The sequence below is a fragment of the Parambassis ranga genome, chromosome 18 (genome assembly GCF_900634625.1).
Source record: "Parambassis ranga chromosome 18, fParRan2.1, whole genome shotgun sequence".
Taxonomy (NCBI): domain Eukaryota; kingdom Metazoa; phylum Chordata; class Actinopteri; family Ambassidae; genus Parambassis; species Parambassis ranga.
Window position 1 is genome coordinate 10,671,256 of NC_041038.1, and position 27,392 is coordinate 10,698,647.

At 41.5% G+C, this 27,392-nt stretch overlaps 5 protein-coding genes and 2 long non-coding RNA genes across 11 annotated transcripts; 4 read left to right on the forward strand and 3 right to left on the reverse strand.

Annotated features, from left to right (window-relative positions):
- The first annotated feature begins 188 nt into the window (after nucleotides 1–188).
- Nucleotides 189–3,370, forward strand: LOC114451221 (probable E3 ubiquitin-protein ligase ARI8). Its single transcript, XM_028429800.1, has 6 exons — nucleotides 189–201; nucleotides 659–748; nucleotides 899–1,015; nucleotides 1,090–1,190; nucleotides 2,513–2,668; nucleotides 2,762–3,370. Exons 1-6 carry the CDS (start codon nucleotides 189–191, stop codon nucleotides 3,221–3,223), a joined length of 939 nt encoding a protein of 312 aa, XP_028285601.1. The 3' UTR covers nucleotides 3,224–3,370.
- On the forward strand, nucleotides 3,371–22,040 carry LOC114450690 (uncharacterized). Its single transcript, XR_003672128.1, has 3 exons — nucleotides 3,371–3,430; nucleotides 4,587–4,591; nucleotides 22,030–22,040. It is a non-coding gene; the product is annotated as an uncharacterized LOC114450690 (long non-coding RNA).
- On the reverse strand, nucleotides 4,439–8,197 carry LOC114450686 (ubiquitin carboxyl-terminal hydrolase 47-like). 2 transcript variants are annotated; one of them, XM_028428968.1, is made up of 12 exons: nucleotides 8,156–8,197; nucleotides 7,970–8,068; nucleotides 6,936–7,038; nucleotides 6,719–6,846; nucleotides 6,552–6,622; nucleotides 6,346–6,471; nucleotides 6,166–6,261; nucleotides 5,951–6,082; nucleotides 5,740–5,868; nucleotides 5,616–5,653; nucleotides 5,501–5,541; nucleotides 4,439–5,422 (listed from the first exon to the last, which is right to left on the reverse strand). In XM_028428968.1, exons 2-12 carry the CDS (start codon nucleotides 8,025–8,027, stop codon nucleotides 4,713–4,715), a joined length of 1,632 nt encoding a protein of 543 aa, XP_028284769.1. In that variant the 5' UTR covers nucleotides 8,028–8,068; nucleotides 8,156–8,197; the 3' UTR covers nucleotides 4,439–4,712. The 2 variants fall into 2 exon arrangements, with proteins under 2 accessions (XP_028284769.1, XP_028284768.1); XM_028428967.1 differs by having other exon boundaries at nucleotides 6,936–7,041.
- LOC114450685 (zinc finger CCCH domain-containing protein 13-like) lies at nucleotides 11,687–23,186 on the reverse strand. Of its 4 annotated transcripts, none has more exons than XM_028428963.1 (12): nucleotides 23,092–23,186; nucleotides 22,893–22,991; nucleotides 18,628–18,730; nucleotides 18,411–18,538; nucleotides 18,246–18,316; nucleotides 18,047–18,172; nucleotides 17,779–17,874; nucleotides 17,556–17,687; nucleotides 17,347–17,475; nucleotides 17,232–17,269; nucleotides 17,032–17,072; nucleotides 11,687–16,947 (listed from the first exon to the last, which is right to left on the reverse strand). In XM_028428963.1, exons 2-12 carry the CDS (start codon nucleotides 22,948–22,950, stop codon nucleotides 12,650–12,652), a joined length of 5,220 nt encoding a protein of 1,739 aa, XP_028284764.1. In that variant the 5' UTR covers nucleotides 22,951–22,991; nucleotides 23,092–23,186; the 3' UTR covers nucleotides 11,687–12,649. The 4 variants fall into 4 exon arrangements, with proteins under 4 accessions (XP_028284764.1, XP_028284763.1, XP_028284765.1 ...); XM_028428962.1 differs by having other exon boundaries at nucleotides 18,628–18,745; XM_028428964.1 differs by lacking the exons at nucleotides 17,032–17,072; nucleotides 17,779–17,874; nucleotides 18,047–18,172; ... (3 more) ...; nucleotides 22,893–22,991; nucleotides 23,092–23,186 and having other exon boundaries at nucleotides 17,556–17,676.
- LOC114450689 (uncharacterized) lies at nucleotides 20,934–21,637 on the forward strand. The gene is made up of 3 exons (XR_003672127.1): nucleotides 20,934–20,982; nucleotides 21,061–21,153; nucleotides 21,558–21,637. It is a non-coding gene; the product is annotated as an uncharacterized LOC114450689 (long non-coding RNA).
- Nucleotides 23,187–23,855: 669 nt separating the features above from the next.
- LOC114450866 (polyubiquitin 9) lies at nucleotides 23,856–24,757 on the reverse strand. The gene is made up of 2 exons (XM_028429288.1): nucleotides 24,483–24,757; nucleotides 23,856–24,112 (listed from the first exon to the last, which is right to left on the reverse strand). The coding sequence occupies exons 1-2, from the start codon at nucleotides 24,625–24,627 to the stop codon at nucleotides 23,985–23,987; spliced, it is 273 nt and encodes a 90-aa protein (XP_028285089.1). The 5' UTR covers nucleotides 24,628–24,757; the 3' UTR covers nucleotides 23,856–23,984.
- A 67-nt stretch (nucleotides 24,758–24,824) lies between these two features.
- LOC114450865 (probable E3 ubiquitin-protein ligase ARI5) lies at nucleotides 24,825–26,953 on the forward strand. The gene is made up of 4 exons (XM_028429286.1): nucleotides 24,825–25,036; nucleotides 25,121–25,221; nucleotides 25,346–25,519; nucleotides 26,414–26,953. Exons 1-4 carry the CDS (start codon nucleotides 24,946–24,948, stop codon nucleotides 26,867–26,869), a joined length of 822 nt encoding a protein of 273 aa, XP_028285087.1. The 5' UTR covers nucleotides 24,825–24,945; the 3' UTR covers nucleotides 26,870–26,953.
- The last annotated feature ends 439 nt before the right edge of the window (nucleotides 26,954–27,392 follow it).

Consider the following 27,392-nt stretch of genomic DNA (forward strand, 5'->3'; position numbering starts at 1 on the left):
CAGTGCTTTCTTTCAGACAATGTGTAACAGGTTGAACAATAAAAACCCTGAAATCTAAAGGTTGTGTGCTTCATCATTCTTGACAGCTAAGGCTTAGGAAGACATCTCCTTATTGTTGTCACTGAAATGAAAGCTGGAAACTACCTAACACACCAGCATCAGTGTGTATTTTGTAACCAACAGCAACTATGAAACTATCAAGTCAGTCCTCCTGGAAAATCCTGGATCTTCGAACATGTCTCAATGCAAAGCCAGCCTGTCAGTGTGATCAGGTACTTTCCAGTGTTGGCACAGTCCTATCAACAACCGCCCAGCTGACACACAACAAAACAATAAACCTGGGCAGTCAAGATAAATAAATAAGACAAACTAACCTGTATAACAAAGGCTGCAGAGCGCTCATGTGACTTCTTGTAACTGAAAGGAAGACAAATATGTAAATAAAAATGATGTTTCCTGCAGAATGTGGTATTAACAAAAACAGAAAAGGCTATGAATTAAAAAAAATGCAATTAAATAAAGCACAACATGTTTAATATTTATCCACCAAAAAGTCTTTAAATCCTGTGCTAAATTCAGCGTCTGTGCATATTTGTAGGCTGCTGCTTCCGCCTTTTCAGCTGACGTCATGCCGTAATACGCCCTTTTTTGTAAACAGCTGGAGCGCGTGGGGACACCTTTGAATATTCCCACGAGCCGCTGTCAGAGACAGATCCTCGCTGTCCACGCTCACAGATCCACGGCGCAGGTGAGGACACGAGACCTATATGTCTGATTTTATAGCGGGAGCGCGCACGGCGTGCCCGATTCACTGTAGTCTGTGATTGTTATTGATTATGACGGAACGGAGCTGCGTGTTTTAAAAACGTTCTGACCGTGTTTCTTCCCGTTTGTGCAGCGATGCGGGCAGCAAAGCAGCCAAAGATGAGCCGAACACAGACCACACAACCAGAGAAGTGTTATGACCCGCAAGACGCCACGCTGACATTTGTAGAAGAACAGGACCACTTGGACTGTAAGCTGTCTTTTTAAATGTTAAGCGTATACATGGATTCTGACTGACAGCTGATCTAAAATGATTTTGTTCAGTTTTTTGTGAAGGTTTTGCATCTCAAAGAGCTCAGATGTCCTGTGGTCACGCCGTGACTCCAGCATCTCTCACCAGCTGGTGTCAGGTGTTGTTGTTCCAGGTAGGCTTCTACACCCTAAAACTGCAATGCATTCTGGGAGAAAAAAAACTGCTTGTAAAAATTGCTATATTACAATTCAATTCAATTCAGTTTTATTTATATAGCGCATATTACAATCAGAAATTGTCTCAAAGCGCTTCACTGGAACCCCTGTGGCAAGGAAAAACTCCCTCTAAGAGGAAGAAAACTTGAGCAGGACCCGTCAGCTTAAGGGGGAACCAGTCCTGCTGCTAGTCAGAGAGGATGAGGGAGAGAGAGAGAGAGAGAGAGAGGAGCAAACATGATACAAACATGATACAGTACAGAGCAAACATGACAGCAAGATGAAACAGTGATTATATTGTAATGGATATCTATATATATATATATGAGCAGCAGGGGCTAGTGAAGTCGATGAGCACAGGAGAGATCAGGGGCCGGACTGCAGGTCAGTATGCAGGTCTTGAGACCTGCAAAGAGAGAGAGCGAGAGTGAGGCACAGAACTACGAGGAAGACAGTTAACACAGATTATGAGACGATATTACCCAGTATGAGCCAGACTAAGGAGAGTAGAGGAGAGGTCAGAGGGTGAGGGGGAAACTGCTCAGAGGATCATGTTTGTTGATTACACAGTATCATACTGTAAATGTGCAGTAATTTGTGTTGTTCAGTTATAGTAACACATAACAAACTGTACATTTAGTCACATAATGTACCTTACAGAACTAAAACATTCATCATGTAGAATACACGTGGTAATAATAACCAATAAATGATCCATATTTGCATATTTAATTTACACATAATTAAAAACATGACGACAGGACTGATCAGGCTTTGACAGAGCTCTTATCAGAATCAGAATCAGAATCAGAATCGTGTTTATTGCCATGTAAGTGAAGGGGATTCACATTACTAGGAATTTGCCTTTGTGATTGGTGCATACAAACAACATATAATAATCAACATGAAATAAGATAAAACTAAGATAAAATTAAGGTAAATTATTATAACACACATTAGTATCCTGATAGTCTTTGAATATTGTGTTAACAGGAGGGGTCACATGCATCCGTTTCCTGGTTTATATTGGAGTACCTCCAGCTTTACACCATTGAAACTCCATGTAATCACTCTGTCTGCTGTCCAAATGACATTTCTAAACATGAATACAGGACAATATTTTGTGAAGCAGCCCTAAAACATGGATATAATTATATGATTAAGCCAAAAATCAAGATTCAAACCAAGTGAATGTACGTTTCTGATCAATCTCTTGTTCAGACCTGTAATTCTAGTGAATAATTAGATTTTCGTTGTTGTTGTTTTTGTTTCGATACAGGGTAAAAGCAGATTCGTGTGCGCCCAGCCTGGCTGTGATGCCGTGTGGCCTTTTGAGGAGGTGTGTAAAATGGCCCTGCTGACCCCTAAAGAAAAGAAGCAGTTCAAAAGAAGTCTGGCCTACAATTCTTACAAGGAAAACTTTGGCGTCCAAACAGTAGGTGCCTTACTGAAATGTAGCCGTTACTTCAAATGTTGCTCTCTGCATGGTTCTAAAAATTATTCTCTTCCATCATCTCCCTCCTCACAGTGTCCTGGCTGCATGTCCTCTGTTCAGAGAAAAAACAAATCCAATCTGAGAGTCCGCTGCAAAACGTGCACGGCGAAGAGAGGACGGACCTTTGAGTTCTGCTGGCAGTGTCTGAGGGAATGGAAGGGTCCACAGCGTCGCTCGGACCGCTGTGACAACGACGGCTGCTACAACCCGGCGCTGAGAACACTGGCAGCCTGTCCTGAGATGACCTTTGACCATGTGTCAGAGGTCAGAGGGTGTCCCTCCGTCAGAGCCTGCCCCACCTGTGGAGCTCTGCTGGAGCACAGCAGAAAACACTGTAAGACTATTGTGTGTCCCCGGTGCACAGTTAAGTTCTGTTTTGTGTGTCTGAAGCTCGCTACTAAATGTGATAATCTATATAACGTGTGTGCCAGCGGTGTGGCCCCCAGACAGACGTCTATACCTGTGTGGAAGACGAAACAACGTCAAACGAGCTAAGCTTTAGCTTTAGCCTGTAGCTTCACTAACACTACATGATGTCGTTTTGCATCATTTCATGAGGCTGTTGAGTGAAAAAACAACAGAAAATAGAAAGCAGGTATTTTTACCTGTAGCTTCCATTAATAATCACTGTGTCATTGAATCTACTGTATAATATTTACTATGCTAATATTAAATATGTTGCTCTGCTTGATGATAAAATGTGTCTGAGAGAGCTTTTGTTGCTTCACCTCATCATCCTGTTTGTCTCGCTCAGCACGGCTCTAAATATGATGACAGTGTTTGTGTAGAAACTCAAAGGACGGGGAGGTAACACGGTCAGACACACCTGTCTGGGCAGATCAGGTGATTTCCACTCTATGTGCCAAAGGGAGCAATCATACCAGATGAAACGATAAACCTACAATATCATGAGTGAAGTCACATGATTTCTCTTGAAGCGGCTGAAACCGAAAGAGATAAAAAGTTAAAGGGTAAACTCGGGGCATTCCGGAGAGTCAGTGTTCACAGGCGGCCTTTCAGCTCACGCAGCATGCAGCAGTTTAAAACACTTATGCAGTGTTTTAAAGTGGTGGTGGGGAAAGTTACAGTCAACCATCCATCATCATTCTTTTCTTCAGTGCCTTTTGTTTAATGGCCGACACACAACCTGTTTACAACAATTCACATCAGACACACATCATGCAGGCAGCAGAAGAGCCTCACATATTTCAGTTGTCTTCGGCTGCCACATCCACGAATAGCAAGCCACTAAAAATATACATGAGGACCTTATTTTTGTACATATTAAGTGCATTAAAGGTAGGGTCGGAGATTTTGAAAACTCAGTGAGAGTCAGCCCGGAGGATTGGCTGATGTTTTTAGCATTTTATAGCTTCCACAGATGATTCATATTCTTCGTTTTAATGCGAAACTGCCGAACTAATCGGTTGCCATCGGATTGTAAAGAGAAGTTACACTAATTTAACAAAAAGTGCATCAGAATGAAATCTCCTACCCTACCTTTAAGAGAGCACACACAGAGGAGGTGTCATTGTGTCACAGCACCAAAAAATTCACATAATGTAGAATTTACAAACATGCAAAACAACAAAATAAAATGAATTCACAGTTAACCCAAAAATGTAAACAAAAAAAGTAAAGTACAAACCAAGGAGTCAAAAACTGAACTGAAACCAACATGATGATAAAACACAGGCAGCCCACAAAACAAACACACAAGGTAACAAGACACAGGTGAAACACGTCAGGGCAGGAAGGCAATCCCAAAGCAGGGCTTTCAAAGACTTCAAGGTAAAACAGGAAACAACCAAAACACACTGAGAAAGATACACATATACTAAAATAACCAGGGAAGCAGTGAAAGTCAACCAAACCTTAACAACACTAACCTAAAGCCGGCATACACTGTGCGTTTTTTGGTCCGATTTTTTTCCTCCTCTGAACACTCTTCCGTCTTTTCCACAAAAAAAATTGCTTTGCAGCTTTATGATTTTTTTTCCTGCGTTGCTTCTGTTGGAGTCTCTTCTTTTGTTTGCTCCTCTTTTTCATAGCAGCTACTTACAGCCTCGCTGTAAAATCTGTCTGCATTTGAGTGAGCTGTCTCACTTTCCTCTTGTGAATTTGTGGTGAATTGTTTAGGATCTGAGCAGGTACTGTTGTCACTTGCTTCATTACCACCTACCTCTCTGTCACTGCTGCCTTGAAGGGTTAACTTTAAAGTCTTTGTTTCGATAATCTCTGTTTGAATGAGTTCTATTTTATCACAAGGAGTTATCAAATATGTATCCTCAAATACTTGGACTTTAAGTTCTTTCTGCTTGGAACCTTGTTCTCCTTCGGTAGCTGTGGTTTGAGAAGTCTCCTGTCCTGCCTCCTCATCAGTGCTCTGGCTCTCTGTTGGTCTTCCTGGTCTTTCTGAACCTGCTCTCCTTTGATTTTGTTTTGTATCTCCTTCATTCTCCTGATCTCTGCTCTGGGTATGATTCATTTCACCGGCTACTTCTCGTCCTACATTTACACCAGCTGTGACACTTTCTTCATGGTTTCCATCATTGCCCTGCATGTTTGCATCCTCACTCATTATGATGCTCCTGTTAGCAACAGAGTCCTGATGACCATCTGATCCCCTCTGCCTGACATCATCACTGCAGGATGAAGTCAGACAGACCTCCATGACGACATGGTCCATGGTGCCTGCAGGATCAGTCAAAGGGAGGTTTAAAATATATTCAAATTTCCCTATCAGTAAGGACAACAAAAAAATGTTCTTACTTTTCTTCTTTCTGTAAAAGAGAAGATAAGCCATCTGGGATCTAGAAGAAAAAAAAACATGAGGAATGGATTAAAAACCATTTTCATGAGATGTAAGGAAAAAATAAAAACTTACTGCTCTGTGTTTCCATACTGGAATGGCTGATTATAAAGCTGTAAGGAGGAAATAAAATGAAACATGATGAATCTGGTAATACCACCAAAACACAAACCTCTTCACTAGGGGTCCCAACTCTTACCACTCGGACAGAGGTATCATCAAACCAGTACCACCTGCCATCATCCTCAGACTTGATCGTTGCATTATAATGTCCAGATCTGAGATCACCAGCATGGTCCACAACTGCATACAGTTCATATGTCTGACCCTGATCAGCAAAGAAAACAAGACAGACATCAGAACCAGGATTTCTGCTCCAGCCATAACATGTACTGTGTGTGTGTCTGTACCTCTGGTATCTGTAGCATCAGGGGAACATTCACAGCACAGTTGATCTTGACATATGACATGTGGCGGTAGCTGAAGTCAAACCTCTTCAACAGCAGCATCAGAACATCTGGATGATGTTTTATTACATATTTCTGAAGAAGAAAGGATCGGCAGTGACTGTGTGTGTGTGTGTGTGTGTGTGTGTGTGTGTGTGTTATGAAGTGTTAACACTCACAGTGGAAGCATCCACTTTGTCATCACAGAGGTCACAGTACATCTGGTTTTCTCCTCTGAACTCTGAGGTCCTGAAAAACTGCTCAATGCCGTCCTCCTGAAAGTTTGATGGATCAATTAATCAGTCAATCAATCAGGGAAGAAAACAATCATCAGCTGCAGGTCTTCTCTAGTTTCTTACCACACTGTAGACGTCACTGGAAGAGTCCATCAGTGCCAGAGGAAGGTACCAAAATGGTCCGTCTACATCAGCCTCTTTGTCACATTCATGACAGCTGGTCCTGTGAGACATCATTCCATGGAAGATCTTAAAACACAAATATACAGACACGAGTGAACAAGTGCTGCTTTTAATCCGACTTATTTATTTATTTATTTTGTTCTCACCCGTGAAGCTTCATGACTGGTCAGTTGTAAAATCCTCTGAAAGTACTCAGCAGCATCCTGCTGTTCATAAACTGTGTGGGGAGATAAAAAAAACAAGTCAAACATTTTAACAGTCAAAAGGTTTTTACTTATCATTATCCATTAAGATGTGGATGTTCATACTGCACCTCTCTCGATGCCCAGTGTTGTTGTTATATCATTTGTCTGCGCTGTTTCTCTCTCTAACACCTCAAACATGGCTGAAAGAAGCCCATCCATGTGTTCTTCTTCATTTCCAGGACTTTCAGATCTGTATCTAAACAGAGGTTCAGTAAGAGTTGCATTACATTGTAAACCTATAGCTTTAATGAAGCACATTAACATGCATAAATCTGCACATCGAACCTTTTCACAGCTTCTCTGAAGTCTTTGGTCATGAACAGGACCTGCAGCACACTGTTCAGGTAATCTGTTGCTCCTTGGTTCTTCAAGCCGTGGTACTGTGGTCCTGCTGAGAGATTTATAATAATGTTTGTATACTGATTTCAAAGAAAATCATTTAAAAAAGATTTTAATTTATTAAAGTTCGTTTTATGGTTTTTAATATACAGTGGTGCCTCGCTATAACCTGGTTCACCTTTCGCGGCCTCAGTTCAGGTTTGAACTCTGATAGTGTTTAAACAAGAGTGTGAGAATGTTAATGCCTGTCTGCGAAAATTGTATAAAATGTGTAGTGAGGGGTTTTACAGCCTTTGAGTTATACCAATAAAGCACTAATTAATGTCCTAACATTGCTCTTTTGGCCCTCCTTCTAGATTCACTAAATGGATATGGTTTGAGAATCCTCTCCAAAGGTGGAAGAACAAGCATTTAACAAGTTTGTTTTTACCAAAAAACTAACTCTGTCATGCATCCATGGCAACCTGCTGAGCAGTCTACTCAGAGGAGATTTTGGATGCATGACAACCATGCATACATGAGCAACCATGCATCCATGGCAACCTGAACCTGTGAGCCGCCATTTGAAGATGGAGCTGAAAGTAGCATCAGTCTGTCACCATGGTAACAGAAGAGAAGACCTCAAAAGTCCCCGGCCATTTGAATATTTGCAATTATTATTGACGGTTTGTCCTGAATGAGCTGAATCTTTTGATGTTTGAATGGTTTGAATCGGCCCATGCATTCTGAAGATATGCTGAGCCAAAAAATGTACAGAATAATAATAATAAATAAATAATAATAATAATAATAAAGAATAGAATAACAAGAGTTTGGTTGCTGGGCAACCACTGGGCAACCAAACTAATAAAATAGTCTAAAGGACTGACCCAATATAAACTCTTGATAAAGAACTCTGAGCACTGTGCCTGAAATTTGTTTTCACTCTGTCATGATAGGATAGACTGAAGGAAACACAGTGAATGTTTCCTGAATCTTACCAGGATTTGCAAAGAGGCTGCTGTACACATACTGTACACCATTTCCCAAGAGACTCATGTTTAGACCCTGCTGGTGATGATCCACTTCTGTGCCACCGACTGCAGCAAAAGAGTGGAAAGTTCATCAATCAATCATTTTTATTTTAAAAAAGACACAAGTAAAAAGAAAAACAAATATGTACCTACCTTCAGCTGTGGTGTCTGTAGTTCAGCGAGCTAAACTTTCTCTTTCACTTCTGTCACCACAGAACACCAACACGAATGCTGCATTCAGGGTGTGTCAGAAATGTCTGACATTACAAAAAAAAAAAGGTTCCAGTAACGTGTAATATCTTGGTGATGGATCCTGAGGGACCAACATGATTACATGCTGTAAAGGAATACTCAAGATAACAACACATAACGTGTAAGCCAAAACGCATAATGCACAAACAGGACAAAGGAACACATTATTGTGAATGAGTTGGCATTATGTGTGTGTGGATTGGACAAAAGTGAGTCCTGCCAACTTTGAATCTTCAAAACAAACAGACTGTTTTTTTTTTTTACTGAAACTGTTTTTAGCTGGGAAATGAAGGAAAACCAGTTTTCATGTTTTCATCAGCGACGTCGTAGAGCAGCCTTAGAGCTCCACCTGTTTCTGTCAGCAGACACATTTCTTCAGCTGTCCCACCATGTGACCTACATAAAATGACATAAAATTGACATTTATTTGCTCTTGCAATAAGTGTCCTTACAATTTAACACAAATATGAGTGATTGCACTACAAATATTAATTTATTTTCCTTTGATTGATTATGTTAGAGTGATGTTCTAAAACAAACATTTCATTTTGCTGCTTCTTACACTGAAATACTTGTGACAAACAGGAAGTTATGCATTTTGTGTTACCAGCTACCAAAATTAAAACTAAAGTCACCCAAATCCTGAAAACAGGAGCCAATACGCAGTATTACAGTAAGCAAATAATCCTGTTAAAATAAAGCCAAGCTAGCTCACTCATTGAAAAGTGCAGTCATTAAAGGATGTATTGTACTAGTCACTGTTTTTTGTTGTTAGTTAGAGCTAGCTACAAAACTAACAAGATGATGCAGTCATGTTTAAGAATGTAGGCAGCAGCTGGAGAGAGGTCTCTCCACAACCTACATTAAATCTAGATGGCAAAGGGAAGCTAATGTAAAACTTACCAGGGAGGACTGGTTAAATATTTGTACCACACAATCTATCACCACTAATTTGGATCTTTGGAGGGAGTTTGCCTGGAAAAATATCGTATTGTAAACCCAAATTGAAAGGACAAAGAACCAAATGCCCTGAACAGGGTCAATGTTGGAGAAAATGTGATAATGTGTCAGCTGGTCATTTTCACATTTTTGGGAGTGCCCTGCTGTAGTCTTGTTCTGGGCAGAGGTGATGACAGAAATTAGATCAATAATCGGACTAACGCTCACTTTCAATTTTAGCACCATGTACCTAGGTAATCTGCCAACAGGACTTTAAAAATGGGACACATACTGTCACGACCTGGTGTATTTATGGTTTTGTTTTCCTTGTTTTGGGTTTTTAGTTTGATCTGTGTTTAGTTATTGTTATTTTCCCGTAGTCCTGGTGTTTTGTTTCCCTGGGTTTGTGTTTAGTTGTCTAGTCTTGTCTTGTGTTTCCTGTTTTACTTTGGTAGTCCTGTCCTCCCTGTGTATTGTCTTGTGTTTTACTTCCTGTGTCTGGCCCTGCCCTCATGTGTTTCACCTGTGTCTCGTTGTCTTCCCTGGCCCTTGTGTATTTAGTCTTTAGCTGTGTCCCAATTCAGGGTCTGCATCCTTCGGAGTGCGCATTTTAAGGCCGCTTACGTCACAAAGCTGCGCGAAGGCTGTCCCAATTCGCCAAAAGTCGAAGGGTCCTTCAAATGCGTCCTCCAAATGCGTCCTCCTTTTGCCTGAATTTGGAGGACGCATCGCTACCATCCTTCGTGGCCTTAAATATCCCACAATGCTTTGCGGGCCTACTTTTTGTCCAATAGTACAATGACGGACCAAGCGAGCGGCAGCGGCAGGAGTGCCGAATTCACATTTAAATGTAAGTAAAGAGCAGTAGTTCGAGAGTTTTAAAATGCTAGTAGTGACAGCGGCATTAAAAAAATGAGTTTTATATTTACAAACATGACGTCCTGTTGATACGAGGCGCTGTAAACTAAACGCTTTGATTGAATGTTGTTTCTTGTTGTTTACTGTAGTATAGTATAAAGTATAGTTCACGTGAGGAGCAATATTATCGTTATTATATCAAACGGTCATTCTGCCTGTTGTCATTTTGTTGAAGGAGGAGCAGAGAGAAACAGAAGAAAACCTGACAACTGATAACGGAGGAGATGAGGCTGGAGAGAGAGAGAGAGAGAGAGAGAGAGAGGGAGAGGGGGGGGAGGGAGAGAGAGAGAGAGAGAGAGAGAGAGAGAGGGAGAGAGAGAGAGAGAGAGCAGAGAAAGAACGGACAGACCTCAGCTCATACAGAGGATGGTGGACAGCAGTGATTTTATGTTCTGTTATTTAAATGTTACTTATTAAATTGTATATTAAATCGTTCTTGTCTCTGTGTTCTTAAACTCTTCTCACCTTGTTACATCATGTGTTTCATTACCTATTTATAATTGAAGTAAACTTTTGAACAACTTCTCAGTGGCCACAGTAAATCATTTATTGTGTGTGTGTTGTGTTATGTACAATATTTACAAAGACACAGTTTGAACATTTGAACTATTTACCAGTGGGCATTATGAAAATGTGCAGTTTATTATTTATAAAGATCAGCAGAAAATACTATTCACAAAGAACATATATATAAATGTTTGGCTGAGCAGGAGTCCTTGGTGCTGCTGGACTGGATGATGCCACGGTGAAGACCTTGGAGTCCTCTGGCTGTGAGTGGGACATCATCTGGGGGAGGGGGGTGTCTGTCTCCTCTGTCCACCACATCGTCCATCAGGGTTTGCAGAGCTGACGATCGGCGGCTGCCATGTTACTAAAGATGTTTTTAAAAAGGGCAAAAATAAAAATAATAACTTCAACAGAGCGGCTTCCAAAGCAGCTTAAAATATGAAAAGCTATAAAATATGTATCCTCACCCTCCAGAGGTGATGATGGTCAGTACACCTCCTCCAGGACAGACAGCTGGTCCTGCAGGGAGCCCCACTCTCCTCCACCCAGCAGTAATTCTTTGGTGCAGTGACAGACCTGATGCTTAATGACACATTAAAGCAGTGGTTTAATACAGACCCTGTATCAAGTCTTACGATTGAATCAAATATAAATTACATTTAATCATATTTGTCTATCTACTGGTTATATATCTAGCGTTTGCTCAGTAACTGGTATATTAATTATGATCAATAATATGGTTAAACAGCAGCTTACCGTCACCTCCCCACTGCGCTCTCCCAGCCTGAAGAAAATGAGCCGTCACAGGTTTTGCTGCCGCTGGAGCCGCCTCTCCCCTTCCTCCAACAACAAATAAATATATTAAAAAATTCCAAATGTCTAAATCCACACTGTTGTCCCGCTTGTTGTGTAGTCCGTGTTGTGTCGCTGTCGCTGCTTTTGTTTTTCCCGGGGCAAAATTTATGACGTCGCGCCACAATCAGGAAGTGATTTGAAGGCCAGACCGTCCCATTTACCAACGGTGGAGGATCCTCCGGAGGATCCTCAGGAGGACGCGGCCTCCTGAGACCGCGTAGGCTGCGTCCTCCGAAGGATGCAGACCCTGAATTGGGACACAGCTACAGTCTTCCCTGCACTCTCTTCTAGTTCGTCTCGTCGTCCAAGGAGTTTGTGTGTCTCAGGGGACGCTTATGCCAGCCTTGACCTCGCGATCCTCCGGGTTACTTTGTCTTGCTTTGTTTTTGAACCCTGCCTAGAATCCTCACTAAGTATCCTAGTTTTTGCTTTTCTGTGTTTTACCACATCAAGTGTGATTTTGTGTTTTGCACTTTGGAACTTGCCCTCCTTGCACAAAATAAAGACTTTTGCTTTTTAAAACTGCTCTGCTCCCTGCAATTGTGTCTAGTGAGCAGTAAAAAATCTATAACCAGGAGGTGGTTGAGGGAGGAACCTCTAACGGTGGTGGAATGGAGGGAGGTAGTGCTGGAAATGTTTATTATGGAAAGGATGACCCTTTCCCTGAGGGGTGCTGCAGAAAAACACAAAAAATACTGGAGGAAATGGACACATTATTTAAACCTTTAATCATTTATTTTCTGTTTGTACTGTACTCCTTACTTATTATTCTTTTAATACTTATACACATTTATGGCCTGTTTATAAGTTATATACAGTGGATGACCTCTATGAGACTGAAGGTCACTTAAAAGAGTTGCAGAGTTTTTTTTTGTTATTGGAAGAAAAAGGGGAAAATGCTGTTATATGTAACCCGTGAATGACCTTCTGCTACACTGTACTATAGGTGAATCCTGAATGTTAATTTCTCACCTGACTGACGACTGACCTATTTGTTGTCTTGCTATGTCTGTTCTATGTATGCTCTGTGTACATTGTGTTTAACGTATTAAAATAAAATTACAAAAAGAATGCAGGCCAAACTATAATACAGTTTCTAACATTTTTTTCTTCCCCCTCTTGTTAGGCTTCAGGCATTTGAAAATATAAGCAAAGCATCCAACAGTTTTCTCCTGTTCATTTACGTGTTGCTTCCGCCGACAAACACTTTCGCATTTTTTTAATAGCTTGACTTGTTTCAACACCCTCTAGTTCAACAACAGAATGCTCCTCTATGGTGACTGCATCTGAATGACATCTCTTTCTTTCCTGTTGTGTATTTGTTGTGATTCTGCTGGTTCCCTGTGACTCATGGAAGTTTCCTTCATTATCCTCAGCTCCTCTCTCACTGCTGCCCCCAGAGGCTTTCTGTAAAGTCTTTGTTTCTATCGTCTTGATGCTGCTTTCACCACTCACTCCTGATTGCGTTGAATGTTGTTTTCCTTTTTTATCTTTTGCTTTAGAATTCCCGTCTCCTGCCTTTTCACCAGTGCTAACTCTCTGGCTCTCTGAATCTGGTCCCCGTTGACTTTTTTCTGCATCTCCATTCTCCTGATCGCTGACTTGGGTCTGCATGTTAACATCTCCATCATCAGTTTGACTTTGTTCTCCTTTGGCAGCTGTGGTTGGAGAATTCCCCTGTTCCGCCTCTTGAACAGTGCTAACTCTCTGGCTCTCTGAATCTGGTCCCCGTTGAGTATTTTCTGTATCTCCATCATTCTCCTGATCGCTGACTTGGGTCTGCATGTTAACATCTCCATCATCAGTTTGACTTTGTTCTCCTTTGGTAGCTGTGGTTGGAGAATTCCCCTGTTCCGCCTCTTGAACAGTGCTAACTCTCTGGCTCTCTGAATCTGGTCCCCGTTGACTTTTTTCTGCATCTCCATTCTCCTGATTGCTGACTTGGTTCTGCATGTTAACATCTCCATCATCAGTTTGACTTTGTTCTCCTTTGGTAGCTGTGGTTGGAGAGTTCCCCTGTTCCGCCTCTTGAACAGTGCTAACTCTCTGGCTCTCTGAATCTGGTCCCCGTTGACGTTTTTCTGTATCTCCTTCATTCTCCTGATCGCTGACTTGGGTCTGCATGTTAACATCTCCATCATCAGTTTGACTTTGTTCTCCTTTGGTAGCTGTGGTTGGAGAATTCCCCTGTTCCGCCTCTTGAACAGTGCTAACTCTCTGGCTCTCTGAATCTGGTCCCCGTTGACTTTTTTCTGCATCTCCATTCTCCTGATTGCTGACTTGGTTCTGCATGTTAACATCTCCATCATCAGTTTGACTTTGTTCTCCTTTGGTAGCTGTGGTTGGAGAATTCCCCTCTTCTGCCTTTTGAACAGTGCTAACTCTCTGGCTCTCTGAATCTGGTCCCCGTTGACTTTTTTCTGCATCTCCATTCTCCTGATCGCTGACTTGGTTCTGCATGTTAACATCTCCATCATCAGTTTGACTTTGTTCTCCTTTGGCAGCTGTGGTTGGAGAATTCCCCTGTTCCGCCTCTTGAACAGTGCTAACTCTCTGGCTCTCTGAATCTGGTCCCCGTTGACTTTTTTCTGCATCTCCATTCTCTCGATCGCTGACTTGGTTCTGCATGTTAGCATCTCCATCATCAGTTTGACTTTGTTCTCCGTTGGTAGCTGTGGTTGGAGAATTCCCCTGTTCCGCCTCTTGAACAGTGCTAACTCTCTGGCTCTCTGAATCTGGTCCCCGTTGACTTTTTTCTGCATCTCCATTCTCCTGATCGCTGACTTGGTTCTGCATGTTAACATCTCCATCATCAGTTTGACTTTGTTCTCCTTTCGCAGCTGTGGTTGGAGAGTTCCCCTGTTCCGCCTCTTGAACAGTGCTAACTCTCTGGCTCTCTGAATCTGGTCCCCGTTGACGTTTTTCTGTATCTCCTTCATTCTCCTGATCGCTGACTTGGGTCTGCATGTTAACATCTCCATCATCAGTTTGACTTTGTTCTCCTTTGGTAGCTGTGGTTGGAGAATTCCCCTGTTCCGCCTCTTGAACAGTGCTAACTCTCTGGCTCTCTGAATCTGGTCCCCGTTGACTTTTTTCTGCATCTCCATTCTCCTGATTGCTGACTTGGTTCTGCATGTTAACATCTCCATCATCAGTTTGACTTTGTTCTCCTTTGGTAGCTGTGGTTGGAGAATTCCCCTCTTCTGCCTTTTGAACAGTGCTAACTCTCTGGCTCTCTGAATCTGGTCCCCGTTGACTTTTTTCTGCATCTCCATTCTCCTGATCGCTGACTTGGTTCTGCATGTTAACATCTCCATCATCAGTTTGACTTTGTTCTCCTTTGGCAGCTGTGGTTGGAGAATTCCCCTGTTCCGCCTCTTGAACAGTGCTAACTCTCTGGCTCTCTGAATCTGGTCCCCGTTGACTTTTTTCTGCATCTCCATTCTCTCGATCGCTGACTTGGTTCTGCATGTTAGCATCTCCATCATCAGTTTGACTTTGTTCTCCATTGGTAGCTGTGGTTGGAGAATTCCCCTGTTCCGCCTCTTGAACAGTGCTAACTCTCTGGCTCTCTGAATCTGGTCCCCGTTGACTTTTTTCTGCATCTCCATTCTCCTGATCGCTGACTTGGTTCTGCATGTTAACATCTCCATCATCAGTTTGACTTTGTTCTCCTTTCGCAGCTATGGTTGGAGAATTCCCCTGTTCCGCCTCTTGAACAGTGCTAACTCTCTGGCTCTCTGAATCTGGTCCCCGTTTACTTTTTTCTGCATCTCCATTCTCCTGATCGCTGACTTGGTTCTGCATGTTAACATCTCCATCATCAGTTTCACTTTGTTCTCCTTTGGTAGCTGTGGTTGGAGAATTCCCCTCTTCCGCCTCTTGAACAGTGCTAACTCTCTGGCTCTCTGAATCTGGTCCCCGTTGACTTTTTTCTGCATCTCCATTCTCCTGATTGCTGACTTGGTTCTGCATGTTAACATCTCCATCATCAATTTGACTTTGTTCTCCTTTGGTAGCTGTGGTTGGAGAATTCCCCTCTTCCGCCTCTTGAACAGTGCTAACTCTCTGGCTCTCTGAATCTGGTCCCCGTTGACTTTTTTCTGCATCTCCATTCTCCTGATTGCTGACTTGGTTCTGCATGTTAACATCTCCATCATCAATTTGACTTTGTTCTCCTTTGGTAGCTGTGGTTGGAGAATTCCCCTCTTCCACCTTTTGAACAGTGCTAACTCTCTGGCTCTCTGAATCTGGTCCCCGTTGAATTTTTTCTGTATCTCCTTCATTCTCCTGATCGCTGACTTGGTTCTGCATGTTAACATCTCCATCATCAGTTTGACTTTGTTCTCCTTTGGCAGCTGTGGTTGGAGAATTCCCCTGTTCCGCCTCTTGAACAGTGCTAACTCTCTGGCTCTCTGAATCTGGTCCCCGTTGACTTTTTTCTGCATCTCCATTCTCCTGATCGCTGACTTGGTTCTGCATGTTAACATCTCCATCATCAGTTTGACTTTGTTCTCCTTTCGCAGCTGTGGTTGGAGAATTCCCCTCTTCCACCTCTTGAACAGTGCTAACTCTCTGGCTCTCTGAATCTGGTCCCCGTTGACTTTTTTCTGCATCTCCATTCTCCTGATCGCTGACTTGGTTCTGCATGTTAACATCTCCATCATCAGTTTGACTTTGTTCTTTCTTCGCAGCTGTGGTTGGAGAATTCCCCTGTTCCGCCTCTTGAACAGTGCTAACTCTCTGGCTCTCTGAATCTGGTCCCCGTTGACTTTTTTCTGCATCTCCATTCTCCTGATCGCTGACTTGGTTCTGCATGTTAACATCTCCATCATCAGTTTCACTTTGTTCTCCTTTGGTAGCTGTGGTTGGAATATTCCCCTCTTCCGCCTCTTGAACAGTGCTAACTCTCTGGCTCTCTGAATCTGGTCCCCGTTGACTTTTTTCTGTATCTCCATCATTCTCCTGATCGCTGACTTGGTTCTGCATGTTAACATCTTCATGTTCTGTCGGTGTGGCACTGATTATCTGCTCTTTATTGTCCTCCCTTTTTTCTTTATGGCTTTGATCCTCCTTTGGTTTAGTCCGATCTATGGATTCACGGACAGGTTTTCCTTCTCCACTTCTAATCTGTCCTTCCATGTTATCTTCATCATCTTTTCTCTGCTCATCTTCCGTATGGTCTGTTTCAGTATCCCTCTCTTGTTTAATGCTGTCATTAGCATCTTGAGGATCTTCAGAGTCCTGATGACCGACTGATCCCTGCTCCCTGATGTCCTCACGGCAGGGAACGAGTGATATCTGGAATCCAATACTACTAGTGATGGATCCTTCTGCCATGTCTTCTCTCTCCACATCCTCTTCTCTCTCTCCACCATTTTCAGCATCCTGACTCTGATAATTGTTATTATTGTGAGTGACTGGGACACCCTCATTGGTGCACACTTCCATGGTGTCATGGTCCTGTGGGGTACCTGCAGGATCAATCAGAAAAAGAGTTTGAAATGAATCCAGATGATTCATTTAACTATCAGTTAGCACAATAAAAATGTTCCTACTTTTCTGCTTTCTGTAAAACAGAAGATAAGCCAAGTTGGATCTAAAAAGAAAAAAGAAAGTAAAAACCCAAAATGTACTGATGCTTCATACAGAGGATTTTTGTGTACATATCTGGAATGTTCCTGTAGATCTAACTAATTAATTTTTTTTTTTTTTAAAAAGAAATAAAAACATGAGACGTAAAAAAAGACAAACTTACAGCTGTGTGGTTCCATGCTGGAATGGCTGGTTATTAAGCTGTAAAGAGGAAAGATGAAACATGATGGTAATACTACAGAAACACAAACCTGTTCACTAGGGGTTGCAGGTCTTACCACTCGGACAGAGGTATCATCAAACCAGTACCACCTGGCATCATCCTCAGATTTGATCATTGCATTATAATGCCCAGATGTGAGACCACCAGCATGGTCCACAACTGCATACAGTTCATATGTCTGACCCTGATCAGCAAAGAAAACAAGACAGACATCAGAACCAGGATTTCTGCTCCAGTCACAACATGTACTGTGCGTGTCTGTACCTCTGGTATCTGTAGGATCAGGGGAACATTTACAGCACAGTTGATCTTGACATATGACATGTGGCGGTAGCTGATGTCAAACCTCTTCAACAGCAGCATCAGAACATCTGGATGATGTTTTATTACATATTTCTGAAGAAGAAAGGAGTAGCAGTGACTCTGTGTGTGTGTGTGTGTGTGTGTGTGTGTGTGTGTGTGTGTGTTATGAAGTGTTAACACTCACAGTGGAAGCATCCACTTTGTCATCACAGCCATCACAGTACATCTGGTTTTCTCCTCTGAACTCAGAGGCCCTGAAAAACTGCTCAATGCCGTCCTCCTGAAAGTTTGATGGATCAATTAATCAGTCAATCGATTAGGGAAGAAATCAATCATCAGCTGCAGGTCTAGTAGACTGCAGCTTTCACACTCCCAACTTTTAAAACAGATCAGGAGTGTCCATTTCCTTTTGGTCACATGCTGTTCACTCTGACAGTCTGTCAGTTTCTTACCACACTGTAGACGTCACTGGAAGAGTCCATCAGTGCCAGAGGAAGGTACCAAAATGGTCCGTCTACATCAGCCTCTTTGTCACATTCATGACAGCTGGTCCTGTGAGACATCATTCCATGGAAGATCTAAAAACACAAACATTACAGACACGAGTGAACGAGTGCTGCGTTTAATCAGACTTATTTATTTTGTTCTCACCCGTGAAGCTTCATGACTGGTCAGTTGTAAAATCCTCTGAAAGTACTCAGCAGCATCCTGCTGTTCATAAACTGTGTGGGGAGATAAAAAACAAGTCAAACATTTTAACAGTCAAAAGGTTTTTACTCATCATTATCCATTAAGATGTGGATGTTCATACTGCACCTCTCTCGATGCCCAGTGTCCTTGTTATATCATTTGTCTCTGCTGTTTCTCTCTCTAACACCTCAAACATGGCTGAAAGAAGCCCATCGATGTGTTCTTCTTTGTTTCCAGGACTTTCAGATCTGTATCTAAACAGAGGTTCAGTAAGAGTTGCATTACATTGTAAACCTATAGCTTTAATGAAGCACATTAACATGCATAAATCTGCACATCGAACCTTTTCACAGCTTCTCTGAAGTCTTTGGTCATGAACAGGACCTGCAGCACACTGTTCAGGTAACATGTTGCTCCTTGGTTCTTCAAGCCGTGGTACTGTGGTCCTGCTGAGGGGGGGGCTGATAATAATATATGTTTACTGATCTATCATTACTCTACACTCAGTGACACATTATAACAAATTACAAGCATGCTTTTAAATTGTTCCAGTATTAAGTGTGTTAATTTGTATGGTTTCTGTCATTATATTTTATATATATCATGCATATAAGAGTTTTTGCTGTGTTTATTGTATTTATCCTTTTAAAATGCTGCTACTACAACTCAATTTCCCCACAGGGATTAACAAAGTTATATTCCCCCTTTGGGGTGATCCAGATTCATTGTTGGACGTCTGGATTTGGGACCTCTGGGATTGAGAATCCTCTGCACATATGGAAGGACAATCTGCATTTAAATGGTCTAGTGCAGGGGTCGGCAACCTTCAGCATTAAAAGAGCCATTTGGGCCGGTTTCCCACTGAATAAAGCACACTCGGAGCCACAAACCCCTCACTACTAATCTACACCTATTTGACCACTAAATTAAAGGTAATATTAATCTATATATAGGCCTAATATAGATAGATATAATATTTATCTGAACAAAAAATGCCAGTTTATATGTTATTTTGATTTCAGTGCGCTGTCATTTCCTCCATGCCGCAGGCTACAGTAGTCAACCTGAATATAAAACACTTTAGTTCAGGGTCCGATATAAAAATATGTGTTTAATTATTTCTTTCACCTCGTTAATGTGATTTCTGCTCTTGAACTTCACTGCACAGCGTATCGTGCCCATTTCAGGGCTGTAAGACGTCGCGAAGGACTGCGAGCGCTCATCTGTGAGGCTGGAGCGATGTTTACTTTTAATGTAGTTCATGATGGAAAACACCAGCTCCACAAGTATGAGGATCCAAAAATCGACAGGACTCCAAACGCAAACGTTTCCATGTTCATTTAAGTGTCAGGAATGTCATTCCATGTAGGCTGTCGAACACGAGTTTGTCCAGTGTCCCAGGTGCTGCGTACAGCACACTGAAAAAACGGACTCTAAAATTTACTAAATTACCTGTAACATTTTCTACTTAATAATATTAAAATCAAGAGAATACTAGAATTTCTTAATTAAAAACATAAATATATACTCATTTTTATCATGTAACAATCGAACTGTATGAAAAGAGTAAGTTTTATTATGTATTTGAGCATAGTATTTAACTAATTTGTATTCACTGCACATATACTATAAGTATTGAGTAATGTTTAATCCAGAAGTGTAGGTAGCAGTTTGAATCGGAGCATGCTCAGTTGAACGACATTGTAACGGACACACACAATGGTTGTGGTGGAGGAGCTGCGCGGCTGGATATACTCATGTTCAATGTAAGTATTTCTGTTTTACAGTTGTGACTGTAGAATACGTATGTACTGTGCTTATTGTGCAAAATAATCTGGTCAGATCAACCAGAGGCATTTTGGCAGCGACAGTTCTCATGAGTTTAAAACATATGCAGCCTAGTTTGACAACTAGCTAGGTGCACACGGTGAGTCCTTAATATTTCTTTTTAATGTGTGGCAACCGAGCCACATCGCACCGCTGCGACAGCGAGTGTGGTACAGGCCGTGTTGTGGACGTTATGTGCGGTCACTGGGAGGCTCCCAAGGTCTGACTAGCCCCGTCCACACTGAGACTGCACAGTAAAACATGTCAGGGAGAAGTATGAAGATTAGTACTGCAGATTAAAACGAAGGAGCGAACGTGTTAAAAAACTACTACCGTCAGTTATTGCCTTTGACAATAACGTGTCGCCCCCCCACCCCACCCCATGCGCACCAGCTCTGTTGACGTGATGAAGTATCACTTGAATGTTAGCACAAGCTAGCCGCTAGCCTGCAGCCTCCCCAAGCCTCACTGGAGCAGCTGTACAGACGCACACTTTGCAAGCAAGAGGCATCACTTGGCCCTGGGTCTGTTACTGTTTAGCTGTTCTACATGTACGTTAAGGCACGTTTGCAACAATAGCTGTAGTCATATTGTTTTCAGTATTAAGCCTTTTGCACTGTTTGAAATAAAGGAATTTGGTCTTATAAATAGTATTAAAAATGATTAATTTATTTTTAAACTTGTAATTATTGACAGAACTACTTTAATCTGTAATCTGTGTTTGTGTCAACACATGTGGTGTTTGTTCATTCACAGGGTGATGTCTTTTCTAACACAAGCCCAGGCAGTGGACAGCTGAGGTCTTGGGACAGACTTGGGACAGGCTGACTGGTTTCTGGTGTCTGCAGTGGTCTTACTGGTCTTTGCAAATGTATGCTCTTCTCTTCACATTTGACAGTTCATGGCATATAAATTATGGTTTAATATTGACACAAACATCTGTTCACAGCCCCAGAGGATTGAGATGAGACATGACTCTGCTCTCTGGGACCTCAGACTGTACCTTGGTGTAAAAGAAGAGGAACTTTTTAAAGATTGCCTGGTAAGTAAAGTGTTTAATGTTCCCAAACTGTCAGGCATGATTGTCAAATGGTGTTTTATTTTGCAAGTACAATCTTAGTTACGGTAAATAGAAATCTTCTAATCTCATCACTGTCCAGTTGTTTGCAACTTTTCCCTAAATCTTTGTAATAGCTGTATTAACATTTTTCCACACGTATCTTTTGTAATGTGCAAGAGATCTGCATCCTTGTTCCACACACCCTCCAATGATGTTGTGTATCAAGATGTTCTATTTGTATAGGCCCAGCTGATTGGAAAATAATTTTGTTTTGTTTAGTGTGATCTAATCTTTATTTAATGATGCATGGATGGTTCCTGTCTGAAGAACAATAAGTTCTATTTTTAAATGTATGCATTTTAATTTGTGTTGTACATTGTATGCAGGTGGGCTGCTGGGTGGAAGACATGGAACACATCCTGAAGATCTTCATGTACCATGAAGTGGAAGCAGAGGATCCAGTGGAAGGCTCCATCCTTCTTGAAGGCAGGGATGTAGTGGCATGTGTGCTCCTCATTGGGACTTATTTAAGCACTTAAGTTTGACTACACTCAACCACTCCCCTACACATTTGAAGTCTTGCAGAAAAGCAAGGTACTAATAGACTTATGTATTGTTACTGTTGTCAATCAGATATGTCTCATGTCATACACACCATTTCATATTTTATGCTGAGGTCAAAACCAGTGACAATTTCTTATTTTTGGTAACTTTATGTTATTACAAGGAAACTGAAACATCAGCAGCCTCCAGTACCATTGTCCTTTTTCTATGACCGGTCTAAATCAGTGGGTAAATGTTTTATAAATTGATATAAGTCATGCCACTGTGGCCACTGTTACAATTATGGATGCTTAGATCAAATTGTTCAACACAAAAGTTCCAATAAAAAAAAAAAGGTATTTGGCCGTGTTTGTGTGTTGTGATTTGTCATTTACATTTATCAAATTCCTGCATCATTTTTTAATTACAGTGAGTAGAATTTGTTGTAAATAATTAATAAAATAGGGAGAAAGAAATAAATTCTACTTAGTTCTTTCATAACTAAAAGGTAAAATTTACTTAATGTTTTAATCACATTAATTAAATAAATAATACTCTTTACTTAATTTTTTAAATAAAAATAACATATCAACTTAAATGCATTTAAGTAACATTTACTTAATATATTCACAAAAGTAGGTTCTAAACTTACCAGTATTGAGTAAACTGTACTTAAATCTACAAAGTAAGTCTTACTTATTATTGCAGCATTAAAATTTACTTAAAAAATATTCGTGCAAATTGTTACAGAAATTTTTTTAAGTAAATCTTACAAGTCATTTCTTTCAGTGCACGCGACCGTGACGCATATTTTTACAAAATATTAAAAGTTTTATTTTAATGTCACGAGAGCATCTCAATCTCCAAAGAAACAACTATTACTTTGAAAAAACCAAATGAATAAAATAAAATACATTTAAATTAAACGGCCATTATTTATTCACATTATTATTATTTTCCTCCAAAAATGAGCTCGCTGCCTGGGAGCCACAACAGAGGGATGAAAGAGCCTCATGCGGCTCCGGAGCCGCAGGTTGCCGACCCCTGGTCTAAAGGAATGACCCAAAATAAACTCTTGATAAAGAACTCTGAGCACTGTGCCTGAAGTTTGTTTTCACTCTGTCATGATAAGATATGAGAGACTGATGGAAACACAGTGAATGTTTCCTGAATCTTACCAGGATTTGCAAAGAGGCTTTTGTACACATACTGTACACCATTTCCCAAGAAATTCATGTTTAGACCCTGCTGGTGATGATCCACTTCCGTGCCGCCGACTGCAGCAAAAGAGTGGCCAGGTCATCAATCAATCAATCAATCAACCAATCAATTCAATTTTATTTGATAAAAGACGCAGAAAAACAAACGTGGACCTACCTTCAGGTGTGTTGTCCTTACTTTTAAGACATTCCTGCAGGTTTTTGGTGAAAACGTAACCAACGCACTGAAGTCTAAACTTTCACTTTTACTTCCGTCATCACGAGTATGCTGCGTTCAAGGTGTGTCGGAAATAATTCAAGTGACAATAAATGTTGATGAAGATTCTCAGTCATCCAGGTCATCATACGTAGAGAAGATTGAAGCAAGGCGTCTGGACTTGTAGAGTTAAAACTCTACAAGTCCAGACGCCTTGCTTCAATCTTCTCTACAAGTGACAATAAAACAAAACAAAAAAAAAACAAAAAACAAAACATAAAGCGGCAGATGCGTACTTTCCCAAACGTCTCTCGAAAAACAAACATTGAATGTAGGAATTCAAGTTCCATTTGGGCCTGTACATTGTATTTTTATTTCCTTTTGTTAAAATGCGTCACTTTAGCTAGCAGAGATAAACTAGCAGCTAGGGTGGCTACGAACGTGTTATCAAATCTCGCGAGAGTTCACAGGTTAGACTCTATAGAACTCTATAGAACAGGTTAGACTCTATGACGTGAGTCAGACGAACATGCCCAGTTTTAGTTTGATGATCATGGGGCAGTAGAACTGCTCAGAATCCGAGATCTCGTTCAGTTCTTCCATTAAAAATATATTTAGGTCTATATTTAGGTTTTTTCCGTTTGGAAAAATATGTCATATACCAATCATTAATATTAAAGTTAATAAACTGCTGGCTAATATCTGCACAATCAATCAAAACTGACTCATGTGAGAGAACATTTTATTTATTGCAACAACGTCAACATTCAATTTAACACAATGTAAACAAAGTCAAGAGGCAGTACAGGAAACAGGGGTGATGGCAGTGGGTGGCAGTGGGTAGTCTGTCCAGGTCACAGGCCTCCAGGGACCTTCAGCACCAGGTGGATGACGGACATGTGCTGGACTCCGAAGGTAGACAACAGGGCCGAGTCATCATCCAGTTTCTTGTCTGCAAATATCAGCCTCAGAGACTCCTCATCTACACACACGAAGGCACAAAAACACACATGAATATTTTTACATAGTGCTGCTAATACAAGCATGCAGTCACATTTAAAGGATTAATATATTGTAGATATAAAACCATTACTCTGAAATACATCATTCTCAGCCATGAGCTTTTTTTATTACAAACAAATGAGTCATTCTTATGTGATAGCTACTTTCATTTTTGATTTCTAAGTTGCCAAACAATCAAACAGGTCAGTGTTCGATTTACGGGGAAGCTATCGACAAATCAAAAAATAGAATTCCTTGTTGCCAGGTGAGGTCTGAATGCAAGAAAACAAATAATCCGCCGTCCTATAAACAGCAGCTATAATGTCACATGGTCCTCTCTGTGTCTTTACCTGCACTCTCGGGGAGCTTCTGCTTGATCTTTTCCTTCAGCTGCCGCACCGTCATGGCCTTCATCTGCTCCTCGGTGTTGCACAGGTCGATCATGATCTTCTCCCCCCTCAGCCCGTTAACCACGACCTGATAAATCTTCCCCATTTTGTGCTGTGCTGTGAGGCTGTGCCTCTTCTGAAAGATAATGCAGTTTGCAGGTTGTTCTGGTTCTTCAGGGAGATCAGACGTCAGAGGGCTGAGCAGACTTTGTCTTTCACGGAAATGTGACAGTCACTGATTGGTGGAGCAAAACGAACAAACAAACTCTGACATGTGACTTCTGGCACACAGAAGAGAAAATGAAAGTATGAAAGTAACCAGGCATCAGGGTGTGTTTGTGGCACAGCAGCAGCCTCAGCGATCATTTGTTTTCAGAGTGTTTCAGAGTGGAAGAACTTTTCAGAGCAGCCAGACGAAGCAAAAATGTCCACACAGGGTCAGGAGGAGAAGAGATATGACCCCAAAGACACGACGCTGAAGTTTGTCAACAGGCCGGATGACCTGAATCCACTGCGTAAGCACAAAAAACTCTTTTGATTTGCACAGCACCATAAGCGTGTGTGTAAGTGTGTGATGTTAATGTTGTTGTGCACCTTAGCGCCACCAGATGGAGACCAGAATCTCCGAGCAGAGATGTCGTGCGGGCACGCCGTCACTCCTGAGTCTCTCACTGGGTGGTGTCGCAGCCTGCTGGATCAGGTATACTCACTATTTCACTTTTTTTAAAGCTTGGTGTACATCTGCCAAACCTCCACTTGACTTGACACGTTTCTGTTACATCGACCTGGCCCCCAAACAGCCATATGTGTCCATTATGTTTCAGGGCCAGTACAAATTTAAGTGCCCTGCCCTCAAGAACGGCACCTCGACACAGTGTGGAGCGGTGTGGTCTTATGAAGAGGTGCGCAGGCTGGCTGTGCTGACCTCAGAGGAGATGCAGTACTTTGAAGAGAACATGGCCCGACTGGCTGCTGCAGAATACTGTGAATTTAAAACGGTGAGAAATTCTCTTTTATGTTTGTGCAGTAACTGAATGTCACATTGTTGTCATTACAGACAGCTGCTATATGCTAATTAGATGTGTATGTTTATAGGGTATTGGTTGTGTTATGTGGGGTGTAGGTTTTAACAGGACCCAGGCGCAGCCAAAAGTAAAGTTCGACAAATAGAATCTTTATTTAAAGCTAAAACAACAAAACCAGTCCAGAGGAGCAGGTGAACTTAAATAGGGCTACTGAAAACAGAGCCAGATAAAAAATGCAAAAAAACAAAGTACCAAAAAACTAAAGAAAAGATCAAAACACAAACCAAACCTGAGAAGGGCAGGAAAACACAGAGGGAAGAGGAGGACGACGAGATGGTGGACGGTAGGAAATCACAAGGGATTCACATGGGAAGAACTGACAAAGACAAAGGGGAAACACATCAGGGAGGAGGAACAGAAGGAGAGAGGGAAGGACTGAGGAGGAGCAGAGAAAGAGGAAAAACACTGAAGGCTAAATTACAAAATAAACTATGACACAACATGACAGTGAGCAAAACCCAGGCTCATGACAGGTTGGCAAAATTGTACAAATTAAGTCAATGTACTTCCTCAAATGGCCACTTGGGGGTGGCCCCAAAAGTGAGTCAAACTCCAGACATTCATGTTTAAAAACAAACATAACATGTTTGAGGTTTGCACCCCATTACCAAGAGACTAAAGTCACTGCAGTTCCCCCTGTGGCCTCTGGGGGCTCCAAAAAGGACTATAAATCCCTATAAGTCACTTTTTATGACTATGGTTTAATGATATTAAAACATATTTAAAGACATATCTTATCCTATGAGATATGAGTGTTGAAAAGTTTCCTGAGATGATGAACTGTATCTTTAATGCTTCTCACAACAGTGTCCTGGTTGCAAAACCTATGTGGAGAGAGAAAACCTGACTAACCTGTGCGTGCACTGCACAATCTGCACAGCGGACAAAAACCAGGACTACGAGTTCTGCTCGCAGTGTCTGAAGCAGTGGAAAGGCGGAGCTCCAAACCCCATTCGTTGTGACAACGAAGGCTGCGTCAACCTGGACCTCGAACTTCTCAGGACCTGCAAGGACACCAACCTCCGTGAGGTGGAAGGGGTGGACGCCTGTCCCTCCATCCGGGCCTGTCCCACCTGTGGTCAGAAGGTGGAGCACGACAAAACAGGCTGCAAGAACGTCATCTGTCCTCGCTGCCAGATTGAGTTCTGCTTTGTGTGTCTGAAGCTCACCCCTGTGTGCCTGCAGACCAGCTCCTACTTCACCCGCTGCAGTGACGGCGTCGCTCCCAGACAGACATCCATCCCTGTGTGGAACAGAAACTAAGAGGGGACACACACACACGCCACTGTAACAAAGTTTCAAAATGTTACAGACCGATTTGTCCTTGTTGTCTTACAGCATTGAATAATGTCCATGTTATATGTAATCACTGCTTCACTTATTAAAGCATTATGTGGAATAAACAGCGTGTAGGCTATTTGTATATATATTCTGTTTAAAAAAAGAACTGAAAGTATAAAATTAAAAATGTTTTATAGCCATGTAGAGAAAGGGATAAAGCTGTTTATTTGTGTGTGATCAGAGCTGTAGTGCTTTCTACAGTTCAATAACAAAATATCACCAAACAAGTTATAAAAACATGAAAAATAACGGATCATTTGGCACACAGGCATGACATGATAACACAACACACCCTCTTAGTTCAATACAAAGGTCTCCTTAACTCCAGTTAATCAATACATAAAAAATGGTGAAAATTAGTAAACACAGTAAAAACATCAGTCAGAGAATCTGAGAGTTGGAAACGATGGACCTGTTCTCACTGAGGCTACAAACATGGAAACGT